This window comes from Aythya fuligula, chromosome 21, assembly GCF_009819795.1.
Source record: "Aythya fuligula isolate bAytFul2 chromosome 21, bAytFul2.pri, whole genome shotgun sequence".
In the NCBI taxonomy this organism is placed as follows: Eukaryota; Metazoa; Chordata; class Aves; order Anseriformes; family Anatidae; genus Aythya; species Aythya fuligula.
In genome coordinates this window covers 7,685,675-7,697,481 of record NC_045579.1, presented here as the reverse complement: position 1 = coordinate 7,697,481, position 11,807 = coordinate 7,685,675, and the positions used below count along the sequence as shown (strand labels likewise).

The window sequence follows — 11,807 nt, the reverse complement described above, 5'->3', positions numbered from 1 at the left end:
GCACGGCTCTGACACGCTGCTGGCAGCTTTCTCCGTGCAGGTTGTGGGTGTAGAGGATGCAGGGAACACGCTGCTGCTGTTCTGTTCCCTTCTCCAGCTGTGTGCGGCTGCAGCTCGTAAAAGCAAGCAGCACTTGCATGGGCAGGGGCCAGGTTAGGTGCAGGCAGATCTGGTTCGAGTTTTGCAGCGTGAATCTCCGGGGGTGTTTATGGGATGCAGAGGGCAGCACCATTAACACCCCCAGGTGCAAGCACTGCTGGAGCAGAGGCTGCACCTCAGTACAGAAACCGAGCCCCTGCAAAACAAGGAGTCAGGAACTTGATTTCTAAGAATTTTGTGGGCTAAGTGAATTTGTTCTGTGTGTAGATGAAATAAAGGACTTAGAGCAAAACAAGTTTTGGGAAACAAGTGAAAAATCAGCATGTGAGGCTGACCTGAGCCCCACACTCAGATCTTCCTCCTCTCAGTTTGGTCGTGCAGGTGTTTGGAAGCAGCAACCTCAGGTGCTTGTCACAGGGCTTGAGAGTGTCCCAAAGAGGTGCCCGAGATCTCAAGGAGGAGACCAAAGTTCAAAAGAGGAACTTTTTGGAAAACTATGTGTATTTATGGTTTTTATGTATTTCTTTGCAGTGAGGCAAGCCAGAAAAGCACTTTTCTGTTTCAGCTGTGCCACACTCACCTAAGGGAGCACAACCGAGTGCCTTGCAGTGAGCACAAGGCAAAGGGGCTTACAGAAACCGCTCGTGTGTGCGTGTGCAGCCACGCACGTGTACGCGTGTGCCTCGGAGCGTCCCCGGAGGGACCTGCACGGAGCTGTTGGGGTCCTGCCATCAGTGACCAGCCTCCATGTCCCGGTGTGCCGGGAATGCCACTGACGTGCAGCAGTGCTCAGCAGCCCCTGCCCCGGATGGCCAGCTCTTTCCCAGCTTCTGAGGCGTAATTCGGATCCCGCTCTTTCACGCCCCACGCACTCCCCACCTGCTCATCTGGGAGAAGGTCATTATCCCCGGGCTATTCACTGCCAGCCGAGCATGCAAGAATAGCAGCTTCTCCCTTTGTGCTGCCCATCTCGCTGATTGGCCCTGCAGTGTGGGAAACTCCGCCGAGCCGCAGACCCACAGGCTCTCAGGGAAGCTGCGGGGTATAAATATAGGGTAAAGGCAGCTTCCAGCACCACGTTTCTCCCGGATTCCCACTCTGAGACCTTCCCTTCCCTCCTCTCGGGACAGATGGCTCCCAGTGCTGTGTTCCTGGAGCCTGACAACCTGCTGACGCCAAAGGAGAAAAACAAAGTAAGTCCAGCCGCAGAGAGGCAGCTCGGAGCCACGCTCTCAGCTGTTCTCATAGCAAGTTACAGCAGCTGAGAAACTGTCCCGCGTTATTTGGGAACAGTGTGAGGTGGCAGAGATCTAACCGTGGGTCTCTTTTCCTTTGCTTTTTACAGCTCAGGAAGCCGGTGGTGGAGAAAATGCGCCGGGACCGGATTAACAGCAGCATCGAGCAGCTGAAGCTGCTCCTGGAGAAGGAGTTCCAGAGGCACCAGCCCAACTCCAAGCTGGAGAAAGCCGACATCCTGGAGATGACCGTCAGCTACCTGAAACAGCAGAGCCAGCTGCAGCTGAAGAGTGAGTATCGAGTTTACTTCAGTCTCCAGCTTACTATAAAGCTGTTACAGTTTTATGAATCTCTAGCCATGAACAACTGCTCTAAACTTCTATTTCTTTCCCCTCCCTCTTTTTTCTTCTAGCTGTAGCATCCTTCCATAAAAGCTCTCAGTTTGACTTCAGAGAGGGCTACTCTAGGTGTCTGCAAGAAGCTTTCCATTTCCTCTCTCTTCATAAAGTCCGAACTGAGACACAGACCAAGCTCTTAAGTCACTTCCAGAAGAGCCAGGCAGCAGCTCCAGAGGTTGCCTTTTCCCCCGGCAAGCCCAGCACCCTGAAGCAAGCATCTCCAAAAGACACTGGTACTCTCTGGAGGCCCTGGTAGTCAGGGGAGTCCTCGCTCCACGGACCTTTGCCTTTAGAGTCCAGAGGAAGGATCTGACTGCATCTGGTAGTCCAGCTCTGATCCTCTCTCCTGTAGGGAATACTATTTCCCCCTGTGTTTTATTTATGTGTGAAAAGAATGGCAGACTTCTGACTTTCATGGGAGCCTTTGGCAGAAGTTGAGGCATTCTGCTGAATATTGAAGCTGTGGGCACTGGTGGCACAGCACCCAGCATTGCCTGGTTGGGGGGCAATGTCTTCAGACTGGAGGAGGGTGTTTTGTAGATGTCACAGTTGTGACAGACGAGAATTGCTGTAGGAGAGATTTCTCTGATATGACCTGTACGAGCCATCGGCTTTTCTCTGGCTTGACTAGCAGCGCCTGTTTGCTCAGTCATCCTGGAGGATAAACGTATCACCCATCTGTTCACCCACACTTGGTTAAATGTCATTTCCCCCTGCTTGCTTATAACTTATAACTTGTCCTGCATCACAGGTGGCTTTGTTCTGCCTTGGATTTCTCTCTATTGACCCTCTGATAGTCCTAGTGTATGAAGTGTGATGGATGAACAGGAGGTAGGAAACTATGTGGAATATTTCTACTGTTCTGCTGCTTTTTTCGATTTAGGAAAAGAGTGTGTTACTGCTTTATGTTAAAGAAAAGTGGTAGATAAGAAGCTTGATTGGTCAATGTTATACATTTTGGGTGTAAGCTGTGCTTTTTCTATCATTTTCATTATAATAATGATTGCTGTCTGTATTAAGTGGTGTAATTCATGGTGGATGGTGTTTCTCCCTCTCTTGGGACAGCCCTATGGCATGTGTGCATACTGTGTATGCGTCTCTGGGTTTGTAGAGAGCAATAAAATGCATCTGTGTGCAACTTCTGCTGGGTCCTGTCTCTGTGGGGTACGTGGCCACTTGGCCCCCTGAAAATACCACATGTCAGCCTTCCAAAGAAGCTTTCTGTGAAGTGAAAGGAGCTTATGTTGCTTATTGTCTGCTATCTATATTCTCATGACTCCATCACCTTTACATCTTGAACTCCCTGAGGTAAGCAGGAGCCGCTCACACGTTGTCCCAGCTGAATTGTACAGAGCTCCTCCTCAGGCACTGTGCCTCCCAGCCACCCAAAACCTCCTCACCTGGGTGGAAAAGCCTTACACCTGCCCACTGGGTGGCCCTACAGGCAGCAGCTGGGATCCAAGTCCTCCTTTCACCTGATTTTTTTCACCTGGCATTGAGGAAGCAGCCTGGATCACTGCAGTACTGGGCACCCTCTAATGCCTTCCTGTCACTTCTCTGAGAGCTCAAAGCACGCTTTTGTTGTGCTTTGTCATTTTTGTTTTGCCACCAGCGTGCTTCCTTGGGTAGCAGTGACGCTGCTGGTAACGCTTGGTGGTGGTTTGGGAGCTGTAAAAGGCAGGCCCTGGATTCAGGTGGGAGGACCCAGCGAGGGGAGCAGATCCTTCCCCTCATCGGTAAGCAGCTCTGGAGGAGACACGGGGTCGTTGGGGTTTCTTCTTTCCTAATAGTTGTGACAACAGCCTGACCTTTGGGTAAGCTCATATTTAGGTGCAAAGCACTAAAAGCAGGTAAAACAGATGTGGTAGTTCTGCTGCTTGCGTGCGAACACAGGGGATGTTTTGGCTAGAAATCCCTCATCGAGTTGTGTTAGCCAACAATTTTATCAAGCTAAAGCCCTTGAAAAGTTTGTAAGAATTTTAATTTTTAGCCACCAGAGGGCACAGCTACCATAAAACCACCTTCCCGTGGCTGTGTTTTACTTTGTTTCAGTTCAGTCATCAGGTGTCGGCCAGTGCTGGAAAATCTCTTCTACCTCCCAGTTTCTCTCCATATGATGCTGTGACTGCTTATATGTGGACAGACAAATGGGGTAAGGTGTAAAGCACATTTAGAGAGTGTATTTTTTCCGACAGTGCTTCTGATCACACTGAAGGGTTTTGCTTACAAGATGCCCATGCAAAATGTGTATGACTTACTGAATACATCATAAAAAATCCATAGAAACACTCATTGGGTGAACAATTTTTTTTTCCTGACTTTTTCTCCGAATTAGTTCTTCGGCAGCTGGCTTATGCTTCATGGGGTTGGATGTTTTCCACCAAAACCACGTGGCTGACTGTAAAACCTGCTAGTGGTTTATTCCTGCTTGTTCTGCGATGCATGTTTATGAAGGGTTATGTCCGTCCCTTAGTTAAAAGCTCTTGTGAACAAACTTTCAAACCAAAGCCCCAAATGGCAAGAAGTCAGAGAACTGCCTGAAGAAGAGCCGAGTAGCACTGGGTCAGCCTTCTCCCCTGGAGAAGGGATTTGTCACAGCCTTCAGGCAGCAATTGTGGCTTTGTTTTTGCAAAGAGCCGTGTCCTCCAGCCCAATCATTGTTTGGCAACCAGCAGCTGGGGACGACTGATGTACGACAGGAATTTCCTGCGCTTCCTCTTCCCTCTTGTCCGCAGCACCTTATTTCCCAGGCACATACAGAGAACTCATGTTGGGAATCAGCTGAAGTGCAAACCATGCCACAGAAGCAGTGTGGGTGGCATCTACGGAAGGCGTGGGTTTTACGTACTGGAGTTTGAAAAATCTTGCTCGTGTTTAATCTTTTGGTCTGTTTTAGGAGTTGGAGCCTGCTCTGTCGCCAGGTGGCAGCGTGGGAGCAGGAAAGGGTTCCCTTCCCCTCCTGGAAAACATCAGAAGGGAATCTGCTTTTCCTGGATGTGTAACAGAGCCTCTGTGATGCTTAAATACCTAGGAATGTAAAACAAAATCAGCTCTGCAGCAAAACACCTCTGTGAACAGAATTTTCCACTAGGATGAAGTATTTTCTGCAGGAGCTTCCAATTTCTGCCCCGTTACCTGCATTTGTTTGCTCTTGTGGTTGAGGCTGTGTAGGGTTGGGGGTAAGGGGTGGTGGAGGGGCTGGGCTGGGGGCTGTTCACCCACGTCTCTAAGGACAGACACAAACAGGTCTTACACAGAACATAGCCTGGAAACAGCCATAAATAACAGAAGCAGTACAGTGTGTGAGTGCCTGATTGGGCTTTATTGGTTTTGGTAGGGCACAATGCATGGGGTAAAATGTGTCAGAAAGCTCTGCAGGTTATGAGCATGCATCTTGTTACTTCCTGGCACGCATAAGCCCTGTTTCAGTAGTGAAAGCTCTGGGTTGTTGGGCATTCCTTTAAAAAATATTATAAGCTTTCATTTTGGGACAGCTTCATTCTTAACTAATGTGAAATGCATTATTTACTCGTGCAGGTAACAGGAAAAAGATGGTCACACACAGGGCTCCCCAGGTGACTATGTTCCTTTGAAAATACCTGAGAAGTCATCACAGCTCTACGACTGCTGAGGAAAGCATGAAACCTCAGGTAGGAGCACCACGAGTTACTTGGTCAGGTCTCTGCGTGCTGGCTCCTTGCTCTTGCTGGCTCGCACTCTGCTGCTGATGCTTTGTAAAACTGTTGTGTGAACGATACTTTTTTTTTCCAACCTTGTCTCGAGACTGCCAGCCAGACGCTACCTCAGTCGTGTGTTCAGACTTATCTGTCTAAAACACTGTGGTATGCCAGGCTTCAGATTAGGAGAAGTTGTTGTAACTGCTGCAGCAATGCTCTCCAAATTTAGAGGGGAAGAATAGCAGCTTGTTGGACTTGAGCAGCAGCTTTCTAAACAAGGAAGGATGTCTGAAGTTCCTCTTAGATGCTTACTCACACATGAATTAAAGTGAAACTGTTTGCATTTGCTTCCTGAGACCTGAGAGGTGGGAATGGGACAGTCAAAAAAATTCAACAAGTCACTGCTGCTTTTCCTATGGAAAAGGCAAGTTTTCTTAGGTTAAACAAGGTTCTGAATTTGGGAGGCAGAAGAATAAGTTTCTAAGTATCAGCGTTAAATTTTTGCAAATGTCCATGAGAGAAGGGGGTGTACCTTACAAATGAACTTTTTTTTTCTCCTTAGAAAGATGTCCTTTCACTATCCATTTTTGTTTTGAAAAACCTTGGCTGAGGTCTGGCTTAAGCTACAAAAAGCTTCTTCCTTCTAGATTCTCTATCTCTTTCTAAAGATGTAACTCCAAATAGTAAATTTGTTTTAGTTATGCCCATTTTGCCTCACAAAACTATAAACCCTTTTGATTTACTGTGTTGGCCGTGGACTTCCCAAATACTCATAAGAGGTGGGTGTGGGCACTGTGGTTTGAAATGATCTGGGGTGTTATTCCTCTGCAGGTGGGACTTCTTGAACACACCATTCCCAGAGAAGATGCCGTTGCTGCAGTCTCAGTGCGGTGTGCTGCACACAGGCAAGTAAGGGAAACACTTTTTTCTTTTACAGTGACTGCCGGGGCCCTGGGGAAATGAAATAAGAGCCAAATTTGCTATCTGTAAGAACATCTCAGCGGCAGAAAATAAATGAACAAAAGGTTCCTGTACCAAGAGGTGCAGAAGTTCCTTGTATCTGTCTAAATACCTGTGTGTAGGAGCTATATGTAATTTTATGAAGGCTTTTTTATTTCCCCCCTCCAGGCTGCTATGTGGCTGGGGTCCTAGCTTTTTGTGCTCTTCTCAGTTTTGGAAAAACTCAAACCCTCAGTCTGCCAAGTGCCAGAGCCCTCTCACAATTTGTGTGGTGCCCTGGGGCAGCTGGGCTAGCACCAAACCCACCCGTGGGGACCCCCCTGGTGATGGGGTGCACCTAGGACAGAAAGATGCCTGCGTGCAGCCAAGTTGCTCCGTGATCCACTAAGCACCAAAGTCCGACCAGGCTCCAGAAAGGCAACCTGCTGCAGAGCAGCAACTTACTTGGAGCTCGTGTCTCTTCTCGTGTCATCAAGGTCGCTGGTAGCTATCATGATGTAGGGGCTGTGACTGCGGAGGGGATTTATGACCGCAGTAGGGGTGAAATAAGAGGGCACGTGTGGGACCGTGATGGGTGGTTGTAGCTTATGCACTTGGGCTGTGCTGGCAAAGACAGAAAGCAACAGATGGAGAGATTCTTCTGCAGGTGGGAGGCATAATAAACTTAGAAGAGAAAAATAAAGTAACTTCCATGTGCTTTAATAATAACTTGGAATAAAACCTCCCAGGCACATTTTAATTATCCCTTTAGCAGTTGCATGTGCCAGAACTTCTAATGGCACATCTCCAGAGCTTAATGATTTTGCAGAGTAATTAAATTGTCAGCCATGTGAACCTCCTCCACCTGACCTCTGCACAGTTGTGTGCTGGTTCCCTTGCTTGGCATATATATACTGTTGTCACTTGCCTGAGTTTCCCAGCAGTAGGCAGTGACTGCCTAGCAGTCGGGTATCAGACGGTTTCACAGTCCCTCTGCTAAGACTCCAGTGAATGAATATAAAATAATTCTCTAGGCCAGAACTGCCATGTGAATGTAGTAATCCAGGACAACAGCTTGTGCTTTCAGACAAGGATTAGATGCAAATCTGACCAGCCCCAGGACCATTTCAAGTAACTATATAGTACTTAAGTTAATACCACTGTAATATTTGTAGCATACTTATAGCTCTTATAGTCCAGTTAAAACTGTTTATAGCACTGTATTATCAGTCACAACTTTGGCAGACTCTTCTTTTGTAACTGCATGGTTTTGCTCTTGTGCATAATTCTGAATTGTCTCATGAGTAAAGGACCTTTCCAGCAGGTTGGGAATGCGCTGGGATATGTAACCTGCTCCCCAGCCATCATTACTCTTGTGTTTCTTGCAGTGAAGTCAGGAGGTCACCAGATAATGGAAAAAGAGCATGGAAAAATGAAGCAAAAATCAAGCCACAAGGACTCTCTGTTCTCCATACTGCTTACTTGTGGTAAACTTGCCTTCATGCATTAGTAGTCCTGTATGTTTGCTGCATCACTACAAACACAAGTACGTACGATATGCATCAAGACACCATGCCAGATTCTATCCTTAAGTTTGTGATACTGTTCGTGTTGGCAATTAACAGAATGTGTTGGTTTCTGTGTGTGTTAGTTTTGTTTATTTCCATATATTCTCTTGGATTTTACATCAAAAGCTTTTCAAGTTCTTCATCAAATTTGCTTCTCCTTACTGTCCCTTAAGTATTCCAATTGTATGTTATCCAGAGGTACAGTTACTAGAGACTTAGCAGACAAATTACTGCTCAGTGTAGTATATAAAATGTCTCTCTCCTTATAATAACCCTAGAATAAAAACATTTTCATGATGGTAAGTAAACTACTGATAGCTGTTATGAAATCTGTATTTGCCAGATTAATCTAGACCTAACTGTTATTGTTCAGCTCTGAGCAAAGCTGGCAAAAGGAACATAATGTTCAGAGCATAGCAGGACTCCCTTTAGAGCCCCAGGGAGAGCTCCTTTCTCTCAGAACAAACTGGGAAAATGGGTGTCTATTACTGTGGTATGTGGGGGGAAATTGAAGGCATCTCAAGGCCAGGATGCTTTTCTTGGAGAGTCCTGATGCACAGTGAACACCAGGCTCTTAAAGGTACACGAAGACAGAGGAAAGAAATGCACTTTGGCTGGCTTAGCTTACTGGAAGAGCCATGTGAAGGTGTTAGATAAACAAGGGAAACATTTTTATTGCCTGAATAAGAAATTCAGCTTTACTATGCACATGCAGCATGGCATGGAAAGTCAGAGTAAATGAAGATAGACAAAGTGCAGATAAATACAGTTTATTTTGCCTGCCACCATACACATATAATCAAGTTACAAAAGCTGATTTGTCAGAGCACTTGACTATCTTGTGACCAGTCATTTAATGCTAAAATAAATTAAACTTCTTCAGATAGGAAACAGTAGTCAAATGATCTATCAGTAAGAATCAGTTTTAGATGTGATAACGGTTAACCTCACTTAATGCCCAGGACAAAGCTTGGACAGCATTTCATTCTACAGGTTTTAGGTCATGTTGGTAGCTACATAGATAACACCTCAGAAACAATAAAGTTTCTAGCCTATTACATGTATAATCCAATCCAGAAACAAATGCAAACCTAGTCTCTATGACAGTTTTAACAAGATATAGGCCAAGAACATTTGGATCATTCAAGAGCAAAACTACTTTGTTGTTGCAGTGGATAAAAAACAAAATGGAACATTACTAGGCTTGCTTTCAACATCTAGTTGCAAGCACCTTAAAGCACTGTTGTTATGCAGAACTTAGTCTTAATTCTCACTAGTTTGTTGGTGTGTTGGCCTCTTACCTCCCTGATGATGGCCGGTGTAAAATGATGTAATATGCAGGAAGCCTTTTAGGGCACTAGAATCCCAATGGTCTCCTACTACTTCTGCAGTCTCGCGGCATTGTTCTAGTTCTGGATGGAGTCAGAAGCCAGTCAGTTTGAACCAAAACTTCATTAATGTCTAAGCTATCCATTTGTGTCTGTTACTTCCTAGCTTTAACTTGCATCCCCTCTGCTAAAGGACACCAAGCCACGCGTAAGACAGGGGGCAAATAAACGTTACTGGGCAGAAATCAGAAGCTCCTGAAGAAAATACTTCACCCTACTGGAAAAATTCTGCTCACAGAGGTGTTTTGCTGCAGATCTGATCCCATTTTTCCTAGGTAGAGGAATACATGCCTGGTTCTGTAAAGGCTTCCTTTGAGAGCTTTTGAGCCATTTAAGTGAGCTTAATCCCAGTGTAGAATAACAATTTTGTTTGTTCTGGAAAGGGCTCAAGTGCAATTCTCCCCAGTTAATAGACACAGCTTTAACATAAAACCAAATGCAATTTAGGCTGCATTTCCTTGAAGAGGCCTGTGTATGTAGTCATCTGAGGTGCAGCACAGAAACGAATTAGATGTGAAACAATTTTCCTCTATTAGCTGAGGTGAAAGCCAAATTCTGTGCTTTGTGTAAGACTTGTTTGCAGTAGGCAACTTTACTAGTGAGTGCTGAACAGTCTGTTCTTAATCTTTTGAAGAGAGATTAAAGGAATAAACCTGCAACTCAACCCTATGTAAGTACTATTCTCTCTTCTATACTTAACTCAGACTTTGAAGGGCACAGATGAGTGGTTAATCCCTGAGGTAGCACTGATTCTCTGACAAAGTAATCTTCCAAGATTACTTTGAAGATAGAAGTAAGATGCCGTTGAACTATATATTCCCAGCTACAGTAAAAGCTGCAATTTATCTGCAACTTGATTTCACTGTAGCAGATAAAACGAACAAAGTTTAGAGGGCTTCATTCAGTGATCTATCCAGCTCTTGTTGTCAAATAGGCCAGAATACTTCAGTGGGTCATCTCTGTTGGGCAAAGCTTTTCCTCTCAAGTGATTTTTGCTTCATTCCCTGTTGTGTAGGCGATCAAACCTCTTGTTAGTGGTGTGCAAACAAAATAAGTGAAGCAAATGAGCAGTGTGATTTGGCACTTCATGAGCTAAGTACTCGTAGTTACTATCTCGCTTTCCAGCGATTCCTGTGCTAGAAAGAAAAAGCATTTGCTGGAAGAGTATTTAAAATGCACTATTAAGTGTTGGCAGTTTAAAATAGTATCATCATATTAGAAAAGTTACTTAAAAAGCCACCCTAATGTTTCTATAGCAAAATCCTTGCTAAATTGGCTACTGTGGTTTTGTTTTAATTAAAATTTAACATTTGTCATATTTTCAAGTGTAAATACTGAAAAATAGACTATGGCAAAATGATCAGGCTTGGGATTAAAACTACTTAATTGTTTCCATTCAATTGTTTGCCCAAAATAATTTTATACACTTCTACAAGAATAAGCATCTTTTAAAATATATCTTTGAAGGAAGAGACCCTGTAGTTTTATCCATAACAATAGAATTTCTACTCCTAAAATTGATCTTTCTACCTAGTAATACCTCACTTTAAGGTCATGATACAGTTGCTCTTTGGAGCAGAAGAACTCAAACAGGAGAGTGCAGTTCTGCATTAAGTCAGCAGCTGACAGGCATTTTAACATACAGCTCATTTTGTAACATATCAAGACAAATAGCAATCTCTTACATCAAAGCAGTAATCAAAGTGAAAGTAGACAGATAATATGAGAATTTCAACTAGCTCTAATCTGAACCTGGGAAGAATGCACCAGAAACGGTATCGGAATACTAGAAAACAGTTCAGTGAAACACCTCAAACAGGTTTGCTGAATCTCAGAAGGCGCAGTTGTAGGACATATTAAAAGTATTGTTCCTTTCTGAAAAATAGATCTGTAGTTGCTTGTTGGTTTGTCTTTTGTTTTTAAGAATTAGTCTTTGTAACCCTGATGTGGTATCTTAGTAACAGTCAGGATGTCGTTTCAAACAGTCATGTCTGTTCTGGAGCATACTGTGGCTTTCAGCACAGCCCCTCAGTCACTGAGATTCTTTCACACTTCCCAGTGGAACCATGAGAGCTTGAGTGCTGTAGTTTCCTTGATTCAAACTACAGTAGCTGCACCATTGGCCTTGGCTGTGACTGAACAGGAAAACATCAGGCACGTCATTGGCAAAAACTGTTCACTGTGTCACCAGAGTATCTGTCATTCTTGCCAGTGTTCCTTTGGTTACCAAACTCTGCATTTTTCTGCAGGATGCATGGATGTGCCTTTTTTACAGTGGAACACCTCTGAGAAGGCTTCGAAGTTCTGCAGAGATCCCATCACCCTGAACAAAGAGAAGGAACTTATTTATGTGGATGCACTGCATGGAGACCACTGCTCTGGAAAACAGAAAGCTATGTCCATGAGGTGATTTACAGTCAGATAACCCAGTTCCAGTCTCAGAGCTCTGCAAGAAGAACACAGCTCATGCAGCTAATTAAGAGCTACAAGAAGTATTCTGTG

The 11,807-nt window shown here is 44.7% G+C and overlaps 2 protein-coding genes across 2 annotated transcripts in view; one reads left to right on the top strand and one right to left on the bottom strand.

The window, feature by feature from the left end:
- Positions 1-1,161: 1,161 nt before the first annotated feature.
- On the top strand, positions 1,162-2,843 carry LOC116497644 (transcription factor HES-5-like). The gene is made up of 3 exons (XM_032201511.1): positions 1,162-1,292; positions 1,445-1,625; positions 1,748-2,843. The coding sequence occupies exons 1-3, from the start codon at positions 1,230-1,232 to the stop codon at positions 1,987-1,989; spliced, it is 486 nt and encodes a 161-aa protein (XP_032057402.1). The 5' UTR covers positions 1,162-1,229; the 3' UTR covers positions 1,990-2,843.
- Positions 2,844-8,656: 5,813 nt separating this feature from the next.
- Positions 8,657-11,807, bottom strand: part of MMEL1 (membrane metalloendopeptidase like 1) — a 29,162-nt gene continuing 26,011 nt past the window's right edge. The window contains exon 23 of the mRNA XM_032201622.1: positions 8,657-11,628. Coding sequence (XP_032057513.1) covers positions 11,529-11,628 — 100 coding nt within the window. The 3' untranslated portion in view covers positions 8,657-11,528. The remainder of the gene's footprint in view (positions 11,629-11,807) is intronic.